General features: G+C 45.7%; 1 protein-coding gene across 3 annotated transcripts; it reads right to left on the bottom strand.

Moving 5' to 3' along the window:
• Positions 1-9,593: 9,593 nt before the first annotated feature.
• LYRM1 (LYR motif containing 1) lies at positions 9,594-26,231 on the bottom strand. 3 transcript variants are annotated; one of them, XM_075010834.1, is made up of 4 exons: positions 26,132-26,231; positions 14,071-14,229; positions 13,274-13,366; positions 9,594-9,943 (listed from the first exon to the last, which is right to left on the bottom strand). In XM_075010834.1, exons 2-4 carry the CDS (start codon positions 14,227-14,229, stop codon positions 9,827-9,829), a joined length of 369 nt encoding a protein of 122 aa, XP_074866935.1. In that variant the 5' UTR covers positions 26,132-26,231; the 3' UTR covers positions 9,594-9,826. The 3 variants fall into 3 exon arrangements, with proteins under 3 accessions (XP_074866935.1, XP_074866936.1, XP_074866934.1); XM_075010835.1 differs by having other exon boundaries at positions 26,043-26,153; XM_075010833.1 differs by having other exon boundaries at positions 9,596-9,943; positions 26,085-26,189.
• Between the last annotated feature and the right edge of the window lie 20 nt (positions 26,232-26,251).

The raw sequence follows: 26,251 nt of genomic DNA, 5'->3' as shown, positions 1-26,251 counted from the left end.
TTAAATGTTTCTGCTTCCTATTTCTTTGGCTTTTCAGCCAATTTGCATTAGTAGAGGAAGACTGACTAAAACAAAACACTCCGACTAAAACCCTGGTACAAAGACTTGGGCCTTGCTGTGCTATACGTCAAAGTGGGCAGAATTCCCACAGAGAATACTCACTGTACAGTGCTGATACATACAAACCTGTTAGTGTCATCAACCTTCCTGGATTGTCCCCGAGTCTTTGGGAATTTAAAATTAATCTTTAATTAAAGATTACATCTTATTGTGAATCCTCCAGGAATACATCCAACCAAAACTAGCAGCCGTGTTCCCAATTTATGAATGAGGTGCCTAGACCTGTCCATTGGGGTTTTGCTCAGGGCCTAGGTGGCTGCTTCATCTGAGGGCGTGCCTACACTGGCAAATTGTGTGAAGGAAAAGTGCCTTTTGTCCACAAAGCTGCGTAAGCGTGCACACCCCAACGCAACTTTTGTCGTGAAAAACTGCCATTTTTATCAACAAAAAATCTCCAGCACCACAAGGGACTTTTGTCTTTTCTCCTCCCTGTGTTGTTGACAAACATGCAGGGGGGACACCTTGAGTCATTATGTCGCTGATTCTGGCCTCCAAGAAGTGGCCCACAATTCCCAAGCAGCTGCTCTGGTCAGCATTTTGCACTCTGCTGCCCTGCAGCCAGGTGACCAGTTTGTTGCTCCACTCCCTTGCAAGCCCCACAAAATTTAAATCCCATTTCCTGTTGCCTGAGCCAAGGGACACCCCTCCCCCACATCAGTGTATGGGGAGAGGTATCTGTAAAGGCCCAGCTGCAAGCAACCAGTAGGATCAGGGCTATGTATTGGCACATTTCTCAATCCTTGCGTGAAAAGGACTATGAGAGGGATATGCGACAGTGCAGAGCAGATATTGAAAAGCTGAGACAAACCTATCATACCACTGGTCCAGGGCTTCACCAAACAAGTGCCATTTCTATAAGGGTAATTTACCCCAGTTGGTGATAGGCCCCAGAATTTCAGCACAAGCCTCTGGGTCTGTGAAGCAGCATGTGCATAGCTTTCTGGGTGCCTGAGGAATATACTGTCATCAGCATGTTTAACTTTTCTGTTCAGTATAATTTATGTGTTTCACTCAGAGCACTGGGCCATTTTCTCTTTGTTTTATCCGCCCATACACGTTCTTTGTGCCTGAAAGAACGGCCTGACCACCTCATCCCAACCACTCATATTTAATTCATAGCCTGATTATATATGTTTGTTTAGCACCTCTCATCAAAGGAGCTCAAAGTACTTAGCAAACTAATTAAAAATAAACTAGTGCTGACTATTGCCATAGAGCTACATAATCATTAACTAATTGCTCCCCATAACACGCTAGCAGCTATAATGGGTGTGTACCAACCACACACTGGGCCAGAAGGGAGTTAATGAGGCCTGTGGGCGTAATCAGCCGGCTCATTCAGACTCCCTCCTCCCCCACCCCACCCCCAGGAAGGAGAGCAGATTGCTGGGTCTCTCACAGTGGGGGAGAAGCCAAGCCTGGGGCAGTCAGAGAGCTGAAGTGGCCTGCTGGTTGATAGAGCATCTCTAAAAGAAAGGTATGTTCACTGGGTATACAAGTAGGAGCAATGGAACAAGTCGTGTAGTGGGGCTGCTGAGAGCCATTAAACCAACCTGTAAACCCCGGGGGTGCAGTCCCCAACCCCTTCCCCAGTTCCAGCACCTGTGTGTACAAGGTAGGTGGGAGGGAGCAGCAGAAAAGGAGTCTGCCCTGGAGGCTGCACACCGGTGAAGGGGCTTTCAGGATAGGTCTACACAACAAAGTTATTTTGAAATACCAGTCATTACGTCAAAATAACTAGCCTAGTGTCTACACAGCACAACTGCTATTTCAAAATAATTTCTAATAGCAGTTGGCTTATTTTCAAATAGGTAAACCTCATTGCACAAGCAGTTGCAATTTGGATTAAAATAGCTGTTTTGAAATAGGGGCTCTGTAGACAGGGACTAACGCCTATTTTGAAATAAGCCATAGTAGGTCTAATGACTCTGTTTCAAAATAGGCTCTATTGCAAGTAGACACAGGATAACTGAGGGCTATTTCAAAATGCATTTTGTGTGCAGCAGCATTATTTTGAAACAAGTTATTCCACAGTAGCTCTTTTGGAATAGCTTATTTCAAAAGAAGGCTGCTTTGTAGTCACACCCAAAGGCTAAGGCTACACTACTGTTTCCATTTCGGGAAACTGCTTACTAAAAACCACACTCGAAATAGCAGGGCTATTGAATGGAGAGGGTTACCAGAAAGTTCGAAATAAGCACTTATTTCCAACCCCGCTGCAGTGGAATAAATAAGATGCCTCAAACTTGCGTAACTTATTTCGAGCTAGGGCTACAGCATAGCCCTAGCCTCAGGGAATGAGGGCATCCTTCCAATGGCAGTGGAGAAAATCCACCTCCAGCAGAGACGACTGGGAGGCAGGAAGTACTAAGAAGCGCTGGTATGCTGGTGAAAGTGGTTAGGGAAGGAGAGGTGGACTGACATGGGAACCCATGAGGCGACTGAAGCAAAAGCCCAAGGTAGAGCCAGATTGGAAGTGGACTGGGAAGGCAGCCCTGGTGCAGTTGGGCCTTGTCTGCCTTTTCAAGGGTCCGTGGACTGAAATTCAGTGGAGCATGAGGCTCTGAGTTCTTCTACCAGACTGCTGAGGAAGGAGGAGCAGAAACTACCCCTGCTGCTATGGAGTAAGGTTTACTGTAAACTCTCGCCTCCCCACATACAGGGGAACTGATGAGGCCAGCCTTGGACTGGAGAGTCCATGTGAAGTTGACAGACTAATATTTGTTGGACTGCTGGTATGCCCAGCATGTGAACTGACTGGAAGGCTGAGTCACACCATTTGAGCAGAACAGCTCCTCAGTGGGGAACACTAAGGGAAAAGGGAAGAGATCTGAATATGCCATGCCCAGCCCCGAGAAGCTGTGCTGACTGGCAAGTTCTATGCTTATAAATCATCGGGTTCATATTAGCCTTTGGGAAACAGGTGTCTGAGATGAAAGCCAATATTCTCAAAGGCGTTCACTATTTTTAGGCCTCTCAATATTTTGGTTGCCTGACTTGTGTCACCTGAATTACTTACTTGAGCCCAAGTAGTGAGTTGTAGTCAGAACTGGAGCTATAACTCAGACATTCCTAGCTACTAGTTAAATGCCCTAATTGTTAGATGACGCCGGCTTGGCTAATTAAGTCTCACCGGCCATGTCTACACTAGCCCAAAAAATGACCATGCAAATGTCCATCTCGAAGATTACTAATGAAGCACTGAAATATATATTCAGCACCTCATTAACATGCAGGCGGCTGCGGCACTTCAAAATTGCCGCGGCAGCAGCTTGTCCAGACGGGTCCTTTTCGAAAGGACCCTGGGAACTTCAGAATCCCTATCTGCATGGCCATTTCAAAGTTTTGGGCTAGTGTAGATGTACCATGTCTTATCACACGAATTGGCCTATTGTGCCTAGATAATACAGCAAGAACAGCATAAAACACTGTCAATGTCCCTTATCATTTTATTAGTTGTTCTATGACTATTTAGATGTAAAATGCATATCTCTTAAGTGTGATATGATATAATGGCAAGGCACGTGAGTCGTGACTGCATATAATATTTTCTACATAAAAAGAGCCATAGGTACTTGAGGGAGTATCATTATACCCAAGTATTTGGTGCATTTTATAGAATAGTGCACACAAGTGTTAGTAATTTTTAAATATTGCTAGATACCCAAGTAAGAATGTGGCAGTTTTAGGCAAGTGCTTTGTATTTGATACCACCACCCTTCCTCTGCACCAGTGGTTCTCAACCAGGAGTTATGTGCACCCACGGGGGTATGCAGCACTCTGCCACAGGGTACAGTAACTCAGTGGTTCTCAACCTTTTTTTTTTTTTTTTATGCATAAAAAGAAATTTGACATTTTTTGTTCACCTATGTTTTTCATTCATCCTTTTTGCACAATGATAAGTACAATGACAAATTTATTGCCTATACTCCATTTCTTCCAGCCAGCCAGCTATGATCAAGTTGTTTAACCAAATGTGTTGCAATGGTAGAAAAAAAAGTGTGTCTGAGATTGTAGGTATTGTTAAGGGGTAGCATACTATAAAAGTATTTATAAAAAAAAAAGTTAAACACTGCTCTACAGTGATTTGCAAGCACTAAGTATAAACTGGAATAAGTCAGTAGCATCAGGAAAACTGGACCCCCTGTGTTGAGAATTTGCACATGTGGATTAATAGGCTCAACTGTCACTGCTCTTTAGATTCCTCAGTTGTGTGCTGTCTTGGACTTGAAATGCTTCCTGTGGCACAACTGCAGTGGTTCCAGAACACTGCCGTGAAAATGAGGTTGGAGCAAGAACCTTAAAATGTGACACTACAGACGTTGGGTCCCAACAACTGGACTCACCCTCCCCTTGAGAAAGAGAGAGTCTCATTAACATAAGCTGAATCAGTAAGCCCATTGCAAACTAAGCCAGATTCGCCAGCATACCAGTGGCCACAACTAGCCCCTCCTTTTGGGAGGGTTATGGTCATGTGGCACTTTGGAATATGCTAATGAGGCACTACCAGGAACATGCAGACAGATGCTTCGAAATGGCTGGTTTTGAAATGCATGCCACCCATGTAGCCGGGGGCGGGAGGAGGGTGTCTTTCGACACAGCCCCCTGATTTTGAAAATCCCTTCCTTTCCTCTGGTTTTAGGGGTGCTTGTCTCCATGGGGGCTGGGATCTCTGGCAGATGGGTCAGGGCTGGGGCTAGCATTCCCCAGCTGGGCCTTCATCTACCACCCTGGGTCTGATAAACTTCCCTGGCGAGAATAGGAAGTGAACCTGAAAAATTACACAAAGCAAAACCCTCAAGTTTTGAAAAGCACCTGATTAAAAACATAAGTGGCACTACTAATGTAACATGTGTGTCTGAAATGCTTCCAACGAGCTCCTGTCCATGCTGTTCTCAATATGCCAGATGAGAAAACTGATTGAAGGATCACTGTGTTAGAAATTCTGTGCCATCATTATTGCACAAGGACAAACCTGGGGAGTTGAGACCCATTTATCCCTGCTGACAGCTGCCTTTGACGGCGTTGTCAGGAATGAGTCTAGGTGTTGCTGTTCAGAGTGTAAGCCAGCTGCTGTTGAAGTCCAGGGGAGTCGTTCCATTGTCTGTACTGGGAGACCAGAGTGAAATGGGAAAGGCTAAAACCCTGAAGCTCTCGGGAGCCTGCATTACCCCACAGAGAAATGCACAGCAAGGAAATGCTAGAATTTCCCAACAGAAGTGACGTGTTAGTTTCACTTCCCAACCTGAGTGACACCCTGTGGGTCAGGCTGACACCAGCCACCATGCTGAGTGTGTGGTATGGTCACCAGGATTTTGAAAGGAAACACCCACATGCATAACAATGTGAACAGAGGCATTTTAGAGCAAAGCTGAATGATAATCCAGTTTAAGGTATGGGGCTTTCGGTCACACGAGTGGGAGTTTGACCAGTATGACTTGGTTCCACATAACCGACTGTTTTACAGGTTTGCTTGGCTTTCCCACTTGTAACACAGTGTTCTGCCCTTTTGAGCACCAAAGACAGTTGGAGTTTAATTGGTCCACCCTCACGATGCAGTGCAGGGATGACCTCGGAGGAAGGAAGTCTGGCAAGAGTGGTCTGGCTGGAGAGCACAAGGCCATGGCTCAGGAAAGGGAGGCATGAGCAAGGAGTGAGCAATTCAGAGGAACCCAAGGAAGTCTGAGGGGCAGAGTCCCTCCTCACCCTTTCCACCTGCAGCCCTCCTCTGCTGCTTCCTCTGTGGCGTTGCCTTGTTCCACCCTACTCCCCCTCAGCTGCTTAAGCATAAGGAGGGCACCAGGCTTGTGCCTCCTGTGGCACTAGTCTCTCTAGTGGGGGGTTGGGAGAGGAGGGCCAGGTCCTGCCTTATTTCTACACCATCCACCAGTCTTGGAGAACCGATCCAGCAGTTTTTTGAAGCTGGTCTTCTGTGTGAGACACTACAGCAGCATCGTCTGCGAACAGCATGTCTCTGATGAGGACTTCTCGCACCTTAGACTTAGCTTTCAGCCTTGCAAGGTTAAACAGTTTCCCATCAGATTTTGTGTGCAGCAAGATGCCCTCTGTTGAAGATCCAAAGGCATGCTTCAGGAGGAGTGCAAAGAAGATCCCGAACAATGTCAGAGCAAGCACGCATCCTTGTTTGACGCCGCTCCTGATTCTGAAAGCATCCGATAATGTGCCATCATATTGGATGGTTCCTCTCATGTTTTCGTGGAACGACTGGATCATCTTGAGTAACCGTGGAGGACAGCCTATCTTGTGGAGCAGTTTGAACAGACCATCCCTGCTGACCAAGTCAAAAGCCTTGGTCAGGTCGATGAAGGCTATGTAGAGTGGCTTTCTCTGCTCCCTGCACTTCTCCTGCAGCTGCCTTACAGAGAAGACCATGTCAATGGTAGACCTCTCCACGCGGAATCCGCACTGCGATTCGGGGTACACCCTCTCAGCAATCTTCTGGAGTCTGCCAAGGATGACGCGAGCGAACAGTTTACCAGTGACACTTAGGAGGGAGATTCCACGGTAGTTGTTGCAGTCGCTTCTGTCTCCTTTGTTCTTATACAACATTACAATGTTAGCGTCACGCATATCCTGTGGAACCTCACTCTCTTTCCAGCACAGGCACAGTAGCTCATGCAGGGGTTCCAGGAGTGTGTCCGTGGCACATTTGATTACCTCTGGTGGTGTACCATCCTGACCAGGGGCCTTTCCTGTTGCAATGCTGTTGATGGCTGTCTTCAGTTCATCCACAGTCGGTTCTTGATCCAGTTCGTCCATTACTGGTAGGAGCTCGATGGCATCGAGGGCTGCGCCAACCACAACGTTCTTGTGTGAGTACACTTCGGAGTAGTGCTCAACCCAGCGCTCCATCTGTTTGTCTTTGTCAGCGATGATTTCACCAGATTTGGATTTCAGAGGTGCCATCTTGTTCTGGGTGGGTCCTAATGCCTTCTTCATACCCTCGTACATTCCTCTGAGATTATCAAAGTCGGCACAGGTCTGGATGCTGCTGCATAGCTGGAGCCAGTGGTTGTTGGCACAGCGCCTGGCTGTCTGCTGTACTGTTCTTCTGGCCTCTCTAAGTGCTTGCTGGGTACTCTGGCTCGGTGAGTGTTTGTACTCCAGGAGTGCAGCGCGCTTCTTTTCAATGACTGGAATCATCTCATCAGAGTTAGCTTTGAACCAGTCGTTCGTGTTTCTAGCTTTTCTTCCAAACACCGACAAGGTCGTGTTGTAAACTGTATCCCTCAGATGTTGCCATTTGGATGTCGCATCGACGCCCCCAGGGCCGCTGCGCAGATTTTCCTGGAGGGTCTCTCTGAACTTTTCAGCTTTCTCTGAGTTTGCTGTCTTTCTGGCGTCAATGCGGGGCCTTCTAGCAGGTTTAGAGCAGTACAGCTTCTTGGGTCTCAGCTTGAGCTTGGAGCAAACTAGCGAGTGATCTGTATCACAGTCAGCACTATGATAGCTGCGTCTCAGAAGGATGTTTTTGAGGTGATTACACCTAGTAATGACCACATCTAGTTGATGCTAGTGCTTCGAGCGTGGGTGTCTCCACGACACTCTGTGCTGTGGCTTCGTTTGGAAGAATGTGTTTGTGATGCACAGATTGTGGTACGTGCACAGTTCAAGGAGAAGCTGTCCATTGTCATTCATTTTTCCCACACCGAAGTGTCCTAAGCAGGAAGGCCATGAGGCCCAATCAGCTCCAACTCTTGCATTGAAGTCACCCAAGATGTACAGTTGTTCACGAGCAGGTATTTGCGCTACAGCAGCACTAAGCACGTCGTAGAACTTGTCTTTTACTTCTGGTGTGGCATACAGGGTTGGGGCAAAAGCGCTGATCAGGTGGACGGGACCGGCGCAAGTTTGAAGCATGATCCGAAGAAGTCTTTCTGATCCGCTCATGACTAAATCCACCATCTGTAGAAGGGTGTTTCTGACAGCAAAGCCAACACCATGCTCTCTGGGTTCTTCTTGGGCTTTACCCTGCCAGAAAAAGGTGTAGTCCTTTTCCTTTAGAGATCCCGAATCTGCGAGTCGCGTCTCTTGCAGTGCAGCGATATCAACTCGGAGCCTCTTCAGTTCCTCGTTGATGACAGCGGTCTTTCAGGTGTCACTGATGGCCTGAAGATCTTCAGTCAAGCCGGTCAGCATGGTCCGCACATTCCAGCAAGCAAGCTTGAATTGTTGATGTTTCTCATTTCTTGTTGATTTTCTTATTGGTTTGCCTGGTGCCCAAATTTCAGTCACTTGTCAGGTTCAGGAACCTTAAGCCTCAAGCGTGCAAGGACTTTGGGCTTACCATCAGCCTAAAGAAGACGAACGTACTCGGTCAGGATGTTGCTGAATCCCCATCAATCAGCATTGACAACTATACGTTAGAGGTCGTCCACGAGTTCGTTTACCTCGGGTCCACCATCACTGACACCCTGTCCTTGGACACTGAGCTAAATAGGAGGATCGGAAAAGCAGCCACAACTCTGTCCAGACTCAGCAAGAGAGTGTGGAATAACAACAAGCTGTACACTCACACCAAAATGTAAGTCTACAGAGCCTGCATCCTCAGCACCCTCCTTTATGACAGCGAGACTTGGACCCTGTATGCCCGCCAGGAAAAGAGGCTGAACGTCTTCCAATTGCGCTGCCTCAGGCGCATCCTTGGAATATCATGGAAGGACAGATTTACCAACACCGCCGTCCTCGAGCAAGCTGGAATCCCAACCATGCACACCCTCCTCAGGCAGCGTCGACTCCGCTGGCTTGGCCACATCCACAGGATGAACGATGGAAAGATTCCAAAAGACATCCTGTATGGTGAGCTAGCCTCTGGCAAAAGACCTCCCGGATGCCCCCAGTTGCGTTACAAAGATGTCTGCAGGAGAGGCCTCAGAGAGGTAGACATCGAGCTGGACAACTGGGAAGAACTAGCAGACAACCGCGGCAGATGGAGGCAGGGGTTACACAAGGGCCTTCAGAAGGGCGAGTTGAGGATCAGACAGCTAGCAGAGGAGAAGCGAGCGCACAGAAAGCACAATAAGGACTTGCCAGACACCCACTACATCTGCAAGAGATGCAGCAAGGACTGTCACTCTCGTGTGGGTCTTTATAGTCACAATAGATGCTGTAAATGAAGTCTTCAATTGAAACTTTAAAGGGCGCGATCCATAGTCTATGCAGACTGAAGGATGCCTACTACTACTACTACCAGTCTTAGACAGCTGCTGGAAATAGTGCCTGCTTCATCCTATCCTGGGGGCGGGGAGTGTATGATGGCCAAAATCCCTCTGTTTACTCAATCCCCGACCCTGCCAGATTCTCCTGGGCCTGGTGCTGGTGCAGGGTGGTGCTTCAAAGGCAGAATGGAGCGTTTTTATAGCCCTCCCGCCAATCTCCGTTGCCCCTCGTTATGACCCCACAGAACACTTAAGAACTGCCATGCTTTTTTCTTTCCTGACTTTACAAAGTAATCTTCGGGTCGCATCACACTCCTTAGAGGCAGTTACTTTTATTGATGTCAGTGGCTGAATTTTAGAAGACAAGACAATTCACATACCTCCCTGTCTGTTACACGTGCTATATCAGCTATGCTCGTGGCATCAGGAAGGGGGTAAGTAAGCACATGCCTGCATTTGCAGTTCAACATGAGACCACCCCCCTGCCTTGCAGTTGGTCATAACATGCACCACACTACGATGGGAGGTTATGCAACTTCATCATAGGATCTCAGGTAGACTGGCTTGGAAAGCTTCCTCAGCTTTTCTTGGTTTCGGAGTGCACGACCATGTTGTGGGGCGAGACCCAGAGGAGGCAGATGAATCTATACACACAAAAATAAAGGTAACAGTTCATGTACAAGCTGAAAACCCCCTAAGAGACTAGGAGACGTTCTTTTAATGGGGCACCTGCAGTGTTTTCATTCACACTTGGAAACCGTTTCCTCACATGTTGGAGAGACTAGATACCTCTCCCCAGGTTATTTACGCATATTTCTATCAGAAGAGTCTATTTCCCAGTTGATTACAATTACATGCAACTTTCATGTTCTGTGTGCTTGTGGTATACAAGACCTGGGTGTCCTGTCCAGTCCAGTCCTTTAAATTACAGCTTTTGTAGTTTGGTGTTTTTATAGTTTGAAAGCTATCAGGACATATGTGCTGAAATAGTGCTGAATAGGATATTGCAGCAAAATGGCTTTACAGGATCCATGTTTTACAGTTTTATCGGAAGAGTTGGAACTAAAGTATAAGCTCACAAACCAATAGAGAAGGTAGTATGGTATACACTACAAATTCCTGAGTAAAAATAATGAAGTTGGTTAAGTGATTAGGTTTTGTTAATACTAGGGATGTAAAATCCGGTTTAACTGGTTGATTGATTAAATGGAAGGGTGTGGACCGGGGCTATTCTGCCATTGCAGTGTTCCCACCCCAGCAGCAGGCTCTGTGTGGTTGAAGCAGTTTTCGACCTGTGGTAGGCAGAGGCTTCTCTAGTCTCCACCACTTAACCATAACTGGTAGCCTCCTCTAAGGATTACTGGCTAACTGTTAACATCCCTAGTTACGACCCATATAGCAAGCAACAAACCAACCCCAAATTGTACAGACTCGTAGTCTACTGCCTAATTGCTGGTATGGGTTTATAGTGATACACCACAAGCCATATGAAAAGCACAAGTAGTCACTAAGTTTACAAACGGAGCAATGGGTGACTTTTTTTTTTTTTTAATTTTAAATTCTGAAAATCTCTGTACCTCATAGCTAGGTATAAAATTGTTACTGGGAACAACACAGCTACGTGCCTGCCCCCATACTGACTGGAAGTGGTGGAGGGACATAGGCAGACAGTGTTGTCTCAAAAGACAACAGACTTAAAGATGGCTGGTTTGGATTCACGTATTAGTAAAAACCACTCAGTGAAGCAGTGATATTCTTAAAACTTACGCACACTCTAAAGATCCTCTAATCTGTATCTATCAGAAGTTTTCTAGGGCTTGAGCCTGCCAAATGTTGGATCCCCTAGAGAATATACATTTTAAAGCCCTCCTCACCATCATCTAAAGAGGGTAGTTAAAAATCATACACTAGTTACAAATAACAAAGGGTACTGTATGCTGGACAAACAGTGTGAGTTAGCAGACAATAACCTAGGGCACCTTCTTTAAACAAAGATGAAAATAAACTGGATTAAGATCTGCTTGAAAGGAAAGAGGTCTATAAAGGTGAAATGTAATGAAAAGGAACAGAGGGGGTAATGCTGGTGCAGGGTGGTGTCATTTACAGATGACCAAAGAAAGAAGGAAAGCCAGCACACCTGAAATCAATGACTACTACACAGGAAACAGTGAAACAAAACACAGGACCTGGTACAACTCCTGTGTTTAAACAAGTCAACACACAACCTAAATGTTTACCCTGGTCATTTGCATTGATGTATGATTTTCAGCACAGAGAGGTGGGGTGGAAAGGGACGGACACACGTGCACCCATTTTTAGTCTCTCACCTGGAAAGATTTTTAACAACTAGATGTGTTAGATAAGATGGGGAGCCAATAGCTTATTGGGCTAATCTGTTGATGAGCCAGACAAGCTTCACCCAGAGCTCTTCCACCAGTCTGGGAACAATACTGTGAGGGTCAGGCCTGCTGATGCAGAGGGAAGGGGAAAGTTGCAGCGGGGCACAGAGATTCCAACGAGCCCAGAGCTGCTGTACGTTGTTATTGTGTCAGCGGTAGCTGCCAGAGCCCTGACCCCCTTTGAATTGCCACCGGAGTGCTGCTCTGCAGAGGTCTGTGGGCTGAGGCCCAGCGACACAGCCTGAGAAGCACTAAGGCCTGACAGCACAAGGCCCCGCCCTTCCACTTGAGGCCACGCCCCTCACACACGCCCTGTGGTGGGATCACAAGGTGGAAGAGATTCTTTAGCACATATTATAAGACAGTGTTGCTTAAACTGTGTCCTGGAAAAAAAATGGTGTTCCTTGAACAGCTTGCAGGTGTGCTGTGAGCGCTTGGAAAAATGTATTGATGGTACAGTATATGTCTTCTGTTATTAAAAACAAATACGTTATGACTTCACTGCTCTGAGACCTGATTAAATTACGGATTAATTTTTTTTCTGCTGTTTATGTAGCTGTTTGGAGTCTGGGTCTTTTTGTCTATTTTTTTTTTAAATTTTCCTAGGCGTTCTGCATTAAAAAATATTTTTGGTGTTCTGTGATGGCAAAGTTTAAAAAACACTGTTCTAAGAAGCCAATCAAGGCAGAATGGCCTGTTAACACCTCTGCTGTCAGAGAGCAAAAGTAGGGGTTCGTAGATTACTGATTATTGTGACAAGCTTTAAATCCAATGTCTCTGTTAGCCCATAATTGTTCACATCCAGCAGAGTTATGCATTTAACCTCCCAAGCACATCTTTTTCTTGCATTTAGCTGTGAGACTTGGAGTACCTGTCCCAGACATGTAGATGAGCTCTGCGAGGTTCCAGGGAAAGATACTCCCTTGCCCACCTGACAAGGCTTGAACTATATTGTGTACATTATATCAGTTGTCAGTACCAGCTTTAGGAACACTCATTTGGAATTCAAAACTGCCTTAACTAAACTATCCGCTGCTCGTGCTGCCTTTTTAATTCTTTCCCCCAGAAGTAATAAATTTGTTTGCAATGCTAGAAAGGACAGGAGGAGGAAGCTTCAAATTTCATTTGGCTAATTTGGTCCTTATTGAGCGAAGTGTTTAAGCACATGCTCAACTAGTGATAACATTGTCAACTCTCACATGACATGGAGTGATTCCTCTTAAAGCCCCAGCTCCAGGAGCTGGGTGATTACAAGATCTTGGGACTTAGTCACAAAATAAGTTTCCAGCCCTCATGTTTGTGAGCAAGAGCTTGAAAACATGGCCCATATGTATTCCAAAAGGTTCAAAAACAAGAAGCAAAATGCAAACATCTTGTTATTTTAAGACAGTCTCTGATTGGAGCCAATTCTTTGTAGGAGAGCACCACGATTTTTGCATGCTTGAGGTTGGCAATATCAGAATAGTTCTGTGGAAATAAATGAGAATACTCACAAGTTTGAAGTTGTGTGTGTGCTTTCTGACTAGGGGATTAAATGCACACTGTTGTCGACATAGTGACTTGATTCACACTCACCGGTCTTGGGTACGGGATGTGATAGTGAAGTCCGATTTCTACTCTCGCCTTGCATTCTTCTATACACTGTTTGATCAGCTCAGGATCTGTTAGCTTATCAAATATATAGTAACAGAGAGGTAGCCATGTTAGTCTGTATTCTAGCAAAACAAAACAGCAGAAATGTAGCACTTTAAAGACTAGTACAATGATTTATTAGGTGATGAGCTTTCATGGGACAGACCCACTTCATCAGTTCAATCTCATTTCAATAGACACTAACATCTATAAGTACAGAGGACCAAAAAAAAATTGCAATAAAAACTTACAAATCAAGCACATAGGACTGAAGGATGGGGGTGAGGGATGTTAAGTGTTTTGCCTGAGATAATTACGAACATCAAAGGAAGGGATGCATCTGATGAAGTGGGTCTTTGGCTACAAATGCTTATGCTCCAAAAAATCTGTTAGTCTATAAGGTGCCACAGGACTTCTCATTGTTTTTGATAAAGTGATGGGTGACCTCTGGTAAGCTTTTAGCATGTGAATAGGAACTTGATTATTATACATGCTTTCTTCCTGAGAGGTGACTGCTGGGAGTCTGAAACCTTAAGTGGGTGTCCTTTAGGAGGACCAGGGCAGGGGTTAAAGGTGTGATTAACCATGAATATGAAACCCTCCTTCCAGCCTTACATTTCTATAGATTTCTAAACTGGAGACAATCTTGAAAACTCACATTTTTCAAACCATTAAAAGAGAACAGGGTGCAAAGTATGACTCACAGGCTAATTCTGAAAGCCTGAAAGAGATCCACTTACATCTTTGTTTTTTTGGAATAAGGTTCTGGCTTCATTTATAATGTAATGTTTCTCTTTAATAGAATCTTCCATCTGTCCTGATGCAGATTGCCATTTTTTGGCTATTCTGAATATCCTGCGGTAAAGGCCAAGAACTTCTTGTCGTGTAACTTGTGTCATCTTAAGAAAAAAACATAAAAGAAACAGATGCACAAACATTTGGGCTTAGAAAAGGCCACCAAACATATGTACATTTTTCACACTATCTTTAATTAGCTTTACAAAAATATCGCCTCTCTCCCTGAGATCTGCTGAGTCAGATGAAAAGAAGTGGAATAGGTGGAAACAATGGTTACCTGCCAACACTTGGACACCCTCAAATGCTATATAAGAAAGGAAAAATGCCTAGTCTGTAAAGTCCCTGTCCAACAGAGCATTTAAACCAGTACTTAAAGGTGTCCTTATTCAGCAAAGACATGCTTAACTCCCACTGACATCAGCAGGATCTATACATAAGTAAGTGTTTAATTATTTTGTTAGTCTTTAAAGTGCTACTTGACTGCCTTTTTTTTTAAAAAAGCATAAGTAGTAGTTAAATCAGGGTCTTGGATCCAGGACACCTGGGTTCTATTCTAGGGTCTTACTTTGGACAATTCACTTGAACTCTCATCTAACTCCTCTCTGTAAAATGGGCATAATAAGCCTTACCTGCCTTTGCAGCATTTTGAGACTACAAATGAAAAAGTAGAGTATTGGTACTGTGAAAAGCAGAATGTTTCTCTGTTCTTACCACCATTTGTAATGTATTACAGTGTATGGTAATAACTGGATTAAAAATAACAGAGCAGCGGGTGTGAGCATTGGGCTAGAAGCTAGAAACTTCTGAGTTCTAATGTTGGCTCTGCCACTGACTTTCTCTTTGGATTGTGAAAAGTCATTTATTACCCAACTGTCAAATAGCTAAGCAGCCGTGATGCTGATTGAACTGAACAAAATGTGCAGCTGTGCAGGACTGTTAGAAACCAGGGCTGAACTCTTAGTTCTGCTGAGGTCAAAGGGTAGAGTCCTGAAAATCTGCAGATATCCGCTTTATATCCACAGATGTGGATGCAGATCTCCACAGCTCATTTTTGCGTCTATGGATACAGACACAAATTTTTATAACTAGAACATTGCAAATTTCCACATCCACTTTATATCCGCATCTGTGGATGTGAATATCTGTGGATCATTTCTGTATGTGCCAATTCCAATTTTGTATCTATGTCTGGGTCTATCAGTGGGAGTTTTGCCATTGATTTGAACAGGACCAACATTTCATCCCAGGCCATTACCCTCCCTGGGCAAAATCCATTGCTGAGATCAGATTACCAGAAATAAGACTTTATCTTTAGGTTTTAAACTCCAAGTTTCAAAACTGTCAGACATTTTACTGTTCAAAAAATGCAAACTCCTGCAATGTGACAAAATGAGTATGTGAAAGCGCAGCATTATGATGGACACATGGAAAAAAATCACTACCACTGGGGAGAGATTAACTGTCAGCTTCTCAGGACAGCTTTAATGACCAGGTAGATTTTCTATCATTGACTCTACCCCAGTGAAGCCAGAGAAATACACACTGAGCCCCGGCGGAAGCAGCAAGGCTGCAGGGGCCACCCACACTCCTCCACTTTCCCGAGGCTCGGGGAAGTGATTCCTGCCAGTGCAGCTGCTGGGAGAAAAGGTCAGCGGGGAGGCCTTAAATACGGGACAATGAGTCCCTTTTAAAAAATGAGTTGGGGCACCTTTTTGGTGTCCCAAATACAGGACCATCCCACCTCATACGGGATGGATGGTCACCCTAGTCATCGTATGACTGTAGGAGCTGGGCCCCTAGGCATATCCCTTGCAATCATACACTGTAATCTGGCCCTGCCAGCTGTTTTTTTGCACACTGTGCAGTTTTGGTTTTACTGTACTCCCAAGTTTGGAAATCTCTTAGCTGTTTAGAAACTAATTTCTCTTCCCATTGCTTCCAAGTGTTTTCATTTAACAGACATTGAATTTTTTCTCATGTTTCCAATGGAGTTGGAGTTAACTGTTCTACTCATCTCCTTGTTTATGCCTTGTCAGAGTAGAAGTAGGTGGCTGTGTTAACATATGCAGTGAAGCAGGCAGAGAAGGCTGGTACCAGGTCACTCTGGGGAAGGGGGAAGCCAGGGGTGGGGCAGCAAAGGGGGCAACTACTCTGGGGCCTGGCGATTTGGAAGGGCCTGGAATTCCCAGCTGCTGCCACTATTGCTGCAGTAGTGGCGATCAGAGCCTGGGGCTTTTAAATCAGGGCTGGAGCACCTTGCCATGCGCCCCAGGGGCTGCCAGGTGGGTGGGGGTGGGAATGGCAATGCAGTCCAGGTGGTGCAGAGGGCTGGCTGCCCTTCCCATCTCTGCTTCCATCCAAGGCCAGGCCCCTTCAGAAGCAGAGCTGCTGCCCCATCTTGCCCAGAGGCGCTGGTAAGTCTGTTGTCCCCCCACCCCCGCCCCGAGGTGGTAATATGGGGGGCTCTATAAAAGTCACTGGCCAGATTTTCAAATATGGTCATTAACCAGCAGCTCTCACAGATGATCCCAAGCAACAATTTCTAACAGTGACAAACAGATTTTACCCAGCTCCTGCAGAGACGCAAAAGAGAGGAAGTAGCTGCAAAGATGCCCCCTCACCTCTTTTGAGCAGCGAAAAGAACAAACAAACCAAAATTCAAAGTATGGTTGGATTCTGAGTAACATGAATATAAATCTGAATTAAACTCCATGAAGTCAACAGAGTTAATCTGAATTTACACCAGTGTAAACCATCAGACTCTACCTCAGTTTAAGAGGGTCCAACACTTATAAAAGCCTCTCAAAGATGGGTGTAATTTGGTCAAAAACTAAAACTTGGAACAAGTGGCCAAGTCCTGTAACTTGCACTGATCTAGGATTCAGTGACTGTGTAAAGTGCATTTGTTATACACTGAGAGAGATACCAGAAAACCACAGGGTGAGGTAATTGCTTATAGTGTTGTTATAATCAAGCTGATCCCAGGATATTAGAGAAACAAGGTGAGTAAGGTAAACTCTTATTGGACCAAGTCCTATTGACAAAAGAGAGAAGCTTTCAGGAGCTGGTCCACTAAAAGAAAATGCAATTTGTGCGTGTGTGTGTGTGTGTGTGTGTGCGTGTGTGCGTGTGTGCACGCAGCCTGCAGTGGTAGGAGGGGTGCTGGAGAGGGGCAACTCCCACAGCCTCCCCCCCCCCAGAGTCTTCAGGCCAAAGGGGGAGCCACTGGAGGCCAGGGGCAATCCCCGGAGCCTTGCCTCCACCTCAACACTCTACAGGCTGTGGAGGGTGAGAGAAGGGATTTTGGAAAGAGGGGAATCCCCACGACCTATAGGCCACAGGGGGAAGGGACCATGGAGGGTGGAGGCAGTCCCCAGAGCCTGTCCCCTTGGGGTGCCCCACCAAACAAATGGCAGGATGGAGGGCTCTACTGGAGGCTGGCAATGGACCCCAAAGAGCCGTCTCTGCTGCACAGCTACAGGGTGGGAGGGGCAGCTAGAGGCTAAGGCCAGCCTGCAGAGCACTGCAGGATGAGGGGGGTACTGCGGCAAGTAAAGTCTGGAGCAGCTGGAGGCCAGCAGGAGGCGGTAGGATGAGGGCTGCCCCTAAAGCGCTGCCTTCCGCCCACAGTCAGGCTGCAGGCCAGGAGGCAGCTGGAGGCCTAGGCCAGCCCACAGAGCCCCACCCTGCTGGGAGAAGCCACTGCCAGAGCAATGCCACCCTCACTGCCATGGATGGCCCTCGTAAACCCCACTCAATACTTTCTAGAAACCTGTCCTCAGCCCCCTGCCCTAACTTCTGCACCCCCACCTCCTGCCTTGAGCCACCCCCTGACACCTCTACCCTAATCCATCCTCACTGCTGAACCATCATCCCAGCCTTAATTTTTTCTTCATTTTTTTTGAAAAATACCGTCCTTGAAAACAAAAACACAGGAATCATTTTCATTTATTAAAAAAAAAAATCACTTCCGTTAAAGACCTGAGCAATGACGGGTGCATCAGCTAGTAGCTTATACTAACAAGATGGGTCAGGTAACGGTATCCTACCTATTTTACATGCCCTGTTACTTGCTGCTAGCTGATACTTGGTGTGTAAGTCAAAAGTGTTTTGTACACCCACTCTATGCCAAGTGAGAGGAGGTTACACCCCTGTACCACTAATGACTTTTGTAATAGTTACAACCACTACGTAACTTACACAACATTTATTTCTTTGCAGAATGTGACCCATAACGGTTTACTACAGGCATGTGTTTTCAAGGTTTATGGCCCCTTGTTTCGGCTGAACTTTATAATAACAACACAAAGGTCAGAGGGTGTCCACAACAAAAGAGAGAGTGAGTGTTTTAAAGAAGAAGAAGAAAAGCAAAAACCAATAGTAAAATGGTAGGTTGCAGGCCAGACCTGATCTCATTTTCTGTTATGTCTCTGGAGATACACCAAGTGGGTCAACCTGCACTTTAAAGACAGCATGTCTGGAGTGCTGTGACTAGCAGTTTTGACAACAGTCTTGTGAAACAGCCCACTATACTGAGCCACACCATGCCTTTGATCAATTTGCAAGCTCCCATTGCTATCAGCAGGCAGATCAGGGATATGGTATGGCCCATTGTATCCAAATCTGCAAAAAAGCCTTCAGTAGTTAATGAATTACTGCATGCTGAAAATGTAAACTTTTTTTTGTTGACAATTAAAACAAATAACCTTGTAGATCTTAAAACCCAAGAATATATCTTTCGAAAACAAATACAGATGTATCTGAGGGTTTCATACAATTGACACAAAAGGTTCAACACTAAAGAACATAGTAAAACCGTCAAAATTCGGCCATGTGTAGAACTCCACAGAATTTAGATGAAGTGTTTTATATAAATCCAAGTAAAATCCCTATCCTTCTATTACACCAACTGAGCACAGCTCGAATTACACTGAGGTTAGGGAAAGGGTGCTTTGATGTGTGAGTCTTTGACTATACTAGAGCATAAAGTAGATTTTAAGGCACTTAACTCAATTTTACAATGTGGCTGTCTTCACTGCAAATACCACGATGTCAATTTTAAGGGGTTGCGAAGGTCAACTTTCTTGCCCAGACCCTCCAATGTTGTATAACACTATGTTCGAATTTACAAGGTTGAATTAATGCCAATGTGGAAATAGCATTACTTTAAATCGACTTTATTGGCCTCCAGAGGTATCCCACAATGCCCTGAATGTGTCCATTCTGGCCACTTTCACCGCCACTGCTCTCCAGGTGTGCAGGAAGTAGGAAACAGGAAGCCCAGCAATTTGAATTCATTTACTTTCTGGCCAGCATGGTGATTGCATCTAGCCATGTATTCTCAGGGTTGGAAAAGAGCCACAGCTTGGAGCCATCAGGAGATCCACAATCTCACTTCTGTGAATCTGTGCTTGGTAAACATCAGGGACACTCAGCAGTGCCAGGTGAAAATCAAGCCCCCTCCCATACCACATGGCTGCCAGGCTGTGCAGACCATGCCTGCAGACAGCAGCATGTCCTGTCCTGCGTGGGGGTTTCAGCACTTGAGAGGGCTTCTTAGTGGGGACATGACAGTGGTTTATCTTAGAGGGGACATGATACTTCAGAGTGTTACAAGGAGGAGGGAGAATAATTGTGCTCCTTGGCCTCTGAGGATAGGACAAGGAGAAATAGGCTTAAACTGCAGCAAGGGAGGTTTAGATTGAACATTAGGAAAAAACCTCCTAACTGTCAGGGTGGATAAACACTGGAATTAATTGCCTAGAGAGGTTGTAGAATCTCCATCACTGGAGATATTGAAGAGCAGGTTAGAGAGGCATCTATCAGGGTGGTCTAGACGGTGTTTGATCCTGCTATGAGGGCAGGGGGCTGGACTCAATGAGCTCTTGAGGTCCCTTCCAGTTCTAGTCTTCTCTGATTCTTCCCTGCACAGGATTTAGCAGGTGAGGTTGAGAAATTTGTATTCGGCACTTCACATTTTTATGGGGCCACCCCCACCTGCAAGGTGCCATGTGGCTGGCAGGCTAGCCTCCTCCACCCTCACCATGTGGCTAGCCCCCACCACACACACCATGTGGCTGCCAGGCAGTGCAGACCTTGGTTCCAGACAGCGGTATGTCCTGCCCTCTGCAGAGTTTCAGTGCTGGGAGGGTGGGATTCCAGAGGGATATTTAAAGAGTGGGGCCCTAGTAAAAGGGAGGGCCAGAGCTGACAACATCTTTTCAGCAAGGTGGAAATGGCTCATTATCAGTGGTATGTATCAAAAGAGGAACAAACAAGTCAGATTGAACAGGGGGAAGTGGGCCCATTGTCAGAGTCTAAGGGGAAGATATTTATATCCAGGGCAGAGAAGCTGCTTTTGTAAGGGGCCAGCTACTACCAGTCTCTGTTTAGTCCTTGGTTGATGGAGTCAAATTTGCAAATAAATTGCAGCGCAGAGATTTTTCTCTCCATTTGATTTTTTAAATTTGTTTTAGGACTGCTACTTTTAAATCTGTTACTGAGTGTCCAGGGAGACTGAACTGCCTGCCCACAGGTTTCTGTACATTACTGTTGCTGATGTCTGATTTATGTCCATTTATTCTTTTACATACAGACTGTCCAGTTTGGCCAATGTAAATTGTGGTGGGGCATTGCTGGCACACGTTGGCATCTATTAGTAGATGTGAAGGTAAAGGAGCCCCTGATGGTGTGGTTGATGTTAGGTCCTGTGATGATGTCAGTAGTGTAGATATGTGAGCAGAGTTGGCAGTGAGGTTTGTCGCAGGGATTGGTTCCAGGTTTAGAGTTATTGTGTTGTGATCTATAGTGGCTGGTGAGGATTTGTTTAAGGCAGGCTGTCTGTAGGCGAGGACATGCCTGCCTCCCAAGGTCTGTGAGAGTGAAGGATCATTGTCCAGGATGGGTTGCAGCTCACTGATGATGCGTCGAAGAGACCGTAGGTAGGGGCTGTATGTGATGGCCAGTGATGTTCTCTTGTTTTCCTTCTGAGGCCCGTCTTGTAGCAGGTGGCTTCTGGGTACCCGTCTGGCTCTGTCAATCGGTTTCCTCACTTCCTTAGGTGGGTATTGTAGTTCGAGGAAAGCTTGGTAAAGGTCTTTTAGATGTTTGTCTGATGGATCAGAGCAAATATGGTTGTACCTTAGTGCCTGGTTGTATACAATGGATTGTGTAGTGTGCCCTGGAGGGAAGCTGGAGGCGTGTAGATAAGCATAGCGGTCCGTGGGTTTTTGGTATAGGGTGGTGTTTATGTGACCATCGCTTATCTGCACAGTGGTGTCCAGGAAGTGGCTCTCTTGTGTGGACTGGTCCAGGCTGAGGTTGATGGTGGGGTGGAAACCGTTGAAATCACAGTGGAACTCTTCAAGAAGATGCTTTGGGGGAGGAGGGTTAGCTCAGTGGTTTGAGCATTGGCCTGTTAAACCCAGGGTTGTGAGCTCAATCCTTGAGGGGGTGATTTAGGGATCTGGGGCACCTGGATTTTCAAGGGAGGTTGTGGAATCCCCATTGCTGGAGATATTTAAGAACAGGTTAAATTGCTGTCTATCAGGGATGGTTTAGATGGTACTTGGTCCTGCCATTAGGGCAGGGGGCTGGACTCAATGGCCTCTCAGGGTCCCTTCCAGTCCTAGTATTCTATGATTGATTCCCATGTGTCCAGATGATGAAGATGTCATCAATGTAGTGCAGGTAGTAGAGGAGGGTCACTAGGGGAAGAGAACTGAGAAAGTGTTGTTCCAGGTCAGCCATAGAAATGTTGGCATACTGTGGGGCCATGCAGGTGTCCATGGCAGTGCCACTGATTTGAAGGTACAATTTGTCCTTAAATCTGAAATAGTTGTGGGTAAGGACAAAGTCTGATGAAGCAGGTCTTTGCCCATGAAAGCTTATGCTCCAAAATATGTTAGTCTATAAGGTGCCACAGGACTTCTTGTTGTTCTCAAAGTAGAAATAGAAACTTTAACAATAGATCTCTTCTTCTACATCATTTTTAAGCTGGATGCTCACTGATATTGCACAAATTCTTGATTTGGTGCTGAAGCTGTATTTGTTTGGGGAAAAAATGTAACTCTGTATGGAACAGTTTAAAGAGCAGCTTTGATAGTGTAAAATATAATGTTTACATTTAAAAGCAGCAGACCTTCTCTTTCATATCATCAGCTATTTGACTTCTACTAGCAAGGAGTTCTGAGTATGGTATATTATTTGACAGTCTGTTGGATCAAAACTGATCAGATGTCTATTATGGAAATAAATAATTTAAACAACCTGTACAACATTATTTCTATGCAGGTGGAATGTGATCATGCCTTGTACCACTGTAATTCTAATGCCACTGCTGGGCTATCACTCACCAATGGCAAGCAAGAACTGTGTATTTTAGAGCTCAGTGATAACACTTAGCTAAGTGGGGAGCCACAGTTTCTCTCCAGCTGGTGGAGGTGACATGCAATCATTCATTCCATTTCACAGCTATCCATGGTAGCTAAGTCAGTAACACAAAGCCATCCCTGATGTAAGCTTATTGAAACAAAGCCCCTGGATTTACGCAAGAGTTGAATTGGGCTCATAATTTCCATAAGGGACAGCAACTGTAACAGTTAATTCCTGTGCGGCTGTAACAAGAGGAGAGATCGAGGATACTTGATTGGGATGGCATTCTCCAGCGATATTAAAATCTTAGAATCCAATATTCACTTCCTACTTTTCTTCTGACAGAATTCAAACTGATTTAGATTCCCCCCACCCTTTTTTTTTGGCTTTACACTGTAGAACAGCTATACTACAAGTGGTTCCGTCAGCTAGGTACACACAATGCATTCAACTGGCAACTCTGGTTTTCACTTTTGAAAGGTGTCATTCCTTCAGTTGTAAATAGAAAACTTTCCCGCCAACCCCAGCCTCCAAATTTATAGCAAAAGTCAAATCCACCAAGTTCTACCTAATGCCAGCTGAAAGCCAAACAAAACCCAAGGCCTAAATCCATCCTGAGTGCAACCCCATTGACTTTTTTAGCAATGGTATAACCCTACTGACTTCAGTAGGCTTACTCTAGGGGTGAATTGACCCAAAAGTTTCTCACTGTTTCCATCTACAGTCATAAATATGTGTGCTGCCTTTGTGTGTGTGTGTGAAAGTGGCCTCAATAACCACTTCGTAATGATACCTGGAACAAGAAGAGTTTACCAGGTTTTGAGTTCTGTTACAGAACTTTCACCTTTAAAGCAGCCATGACTCAACACATCTGAGCCACTCAGAGACTCCTTGCACTTCAAACTCCCATTGACTTTAGAGGAAATTCTAATGGGGGAAGTGAAGTGATATTGACTTCAAACTTTGGAGACATACCTATCTCATAGAGCTGGAAGGGGCCTTCAGAGATCATCAGGTCTAGTCCCCTACCCTCACAGCAGAACCTACCACCATCCCTGACAGCTTTTTTTGCCCCTCAAATCTATTTGGCCTGACCCCTAAATGGCCCCCTCATGGATTGAGCGCACAACCCTGGGTTTACTAGGCTAATGCTCAAACCACTGAGCTATAGGTTGCTTTAAACTGTTACTTAAGTACTGAATAATCCCTTGACAAGAAAGCATAAAAACACTGCAGGCAAGAATAATTCATCTCCAATAGTAAATCAATGGCCTAGATTTTATCACTGGCTTTCCATATATGGTCACCCAAATGGAAATGGAAAGAACCAAGAATTGATTCCCCACAACATGTATCCATTACCACACTCTAACATAGCACTAATGCAGCATTAGCACTACATGTGAATCAATAGAAAAAAATCTAGTTCAGGACTAATCCTATATAGTAAAATAGCTTTGACGGTGCAAGTTCAGGATTGTTAATGCTTTGTCCAGTCTAAGTATAGTACATATGGATCTTGCATCCTATCTTGTGTTTTCTAATAAAAATGAAACACTGAAGAGAAAATTCTTTATTCAGGCTATTACAGAGGAAGGGATTTTATTGCTTCAAATATTTCTTAAACCTCTCCTAACACTGAAAACATAGAATGGTCATAAGCAGTCAAGGGCAATATGGATTTAACTGTGTTACCAGTACAAAATGAGTATAGATTTATTTTCTTGGCTTTTTATGTTTTTCCCTCTGACTTTATGTTTGTGTCCGAATAGTTATCACACTCAGAGAAGAGAATTTTAATGCTGTTTGGGAAATTTAGCCCAGGGAATACAATCTCAAGTATCCTTGTATGACCTTACTTATATAATAGAGAATATGAAAATATGAGAATCTGAACATGACGTAAATATGGATTTATGCACCTTATACACTTTTTGACTCTCAGCCAAAGGCAACTGAGCACATGAAGAGAAATAAGTAAATTTCCCAACACTGGAACAGTTCCCAAACACAAGAATAGGTATAAATATTAATGAAGTAGAACAATGCTTCTGCCTTTCTTTTTAGTTTGTGTCTCATTTAATAAGTGATCCTCTTTCATCCACTACCTCCCATTCCATCCGCCCACTGCTTGGTTCTGTAAATGTTTCATTCAACGAGCAATCATCATGTGCTCTTCTACAGACTACTTTTGGCTCATGGGCCACAATAAGTAAACCACAGCACTAGAAAACACTTCCAAAGATTAAATACATGCTTTCAATTCTAATGTTTCAAAGAAAAAAATCCTCATAATTTATACTGAACTCTGCAGAGCTGGCCCAGAAATAATTCTTAGAACCATCAGTGGAAGTAGGACTTTAAGTGTGTGTATTTGCTCAGGGAGGTTACCAGAGCCCTGGGGTGAAGTGCTGAAATTTGATCTTTTGACCTCTGTGTACTGTCCCAGTGCCCACAATATTTTTTAAAGTCATGAATAATCCTACTTCCAACAACTTCATTAACAAATAAAGATGCAGAGCTTTATCGCTTAGGGTGTGGTTGGTAGCATTAGCTGCTCTTTTGTTAATTCACAAGCAGCATGGCTTTGAGAAAGCTGCCAGCTGCATGGGGGAGGAGGGACAGGGCTGAGCTCCTGCCTCACATGCTGATGAAAGTCATCTCACATGCCATGGTTGGCACCCGAGCCAAGGACTGGTGACCCTGTGCTACCCTCCTGGGCCCTACCCTGGAGAAAACAGGAAAAGGAGGCCCTGTATGGGGATGAACATACCCTGTAAGCTGAGTGCTTGGGCGGCCACCCAAGAGCGATTCAGGTCCCGCCCAGGGGATGAGCACAGTGCCCAAAGTGGACATCATGTGTTTCTATTGGTGATTCACATCCACAGGTGCCTTTGATGCGCATAACAACATTTATTCTGCCCATGGATGGGGACCCTCCACTGGCACCGGCGACAAGGTTCCTTGGGCTGAACCACGAGTCACTGGTTTGGGGACGTGATGAATAACCCCATTTGACGCGTGTGGGGAGCCCCCTGCTTTGCTCTCTCGGCACCCGGGCACCCATTACCCTGCATGCTCAGGGACCGCAGGCCGGCCACGACCCACTGTGCTGCGACAGGAGATAATGGGGGTGAGCGGCGCCAGACCGGGTGCACATGGGCCTGACGCTGCTGCGAGCTGGCCTGGTCCAGCTCCGCCAGGGCAACGTGGCTGCTCTGGGCAGCTGCCCTGGCCCCCGCAGCAGCATGCGGGGTGGGAGTGGGCCTTGCTGTGACACTAACACAAAGGCAACTCCCGCCACCCCCTTCTCCTGCACGGCGCTAGGCCGTCCCCCAGCTAGCCGACACAGGCCCCCTGAGCGCCCCCAGGCGGCCAGGGCAGCACCACCACTGCCCACAAGCCCGGGCGCCTTCGAGCTGGACTGTACCAATGTAGGAAGCGGGGGGAGGTGATAACAACAATCCCCAAACTCCCAGTTAGGATTTTTCTGAGTCCCAGCTTTGAACTCTTTCCTCTCTACCTTCCCTTCATTCTTTACCTTCAGGACCCAGCGCTTTATATCCCTCCTCACAATCCCCACCTTTCTTGCACAGTGGTTCGTTCCAGCCCAGTCCACTCGCCACTCACCGCTGCCGGGGGTGGGGTAAGTTTCTTGCCCGCTTTTTCCCTCACTGTACGTGCAGCATCGGGCACGTCTTGACGCTCTGCTGCGTGATGCCGCCAAACGTTAGCCTCTGACGCTTCCCC

Source organism: Carettochelys insculpta, chromosome 16 (assembly GCF_033958435.1).
Source record: "Carettochelys insculpta isolate YL-2023 chromosome 16, ASM3395843v1, whole genome shotgun sequence".
In the NCBI taxonomy this organism is placed as follows: domain Eukaryota; kingdom Metazoa; phylum Chordata; order Testudines; family Carettochelyidae; genus Carettochelys; species Carettochelys insculpta.
Note: the sequence above shows the minus strand (reverse complement) of the source record. Positions and strands in the feature narration are given on the sequence as shown.

Bases quoted from the DNA above. Each gene is read 5' to 3' on its own strand.
- LYRM1 (XM_075010834.1), bottom strand. From the start codon at position 14,229: ATGACACAAGTTACACGACAAGAAGTTCTTGGCCTTTACCGCAGGATA. The intron at 13,367-14,070 runs GTAAGTGGATCT...ATATTTGATAAG, and splicing joins TATTCCAAAAAAACAAAGAT to CTAACAGATCCTGAGCTGAT. The intron at 9,944-13,273 runs GTGAGTGTGAAT...TTGTGTGTATAG, and splicing joins ACATCCCGTACCCAAGACCG to ATTCATCTGCCTCCTCTGGG.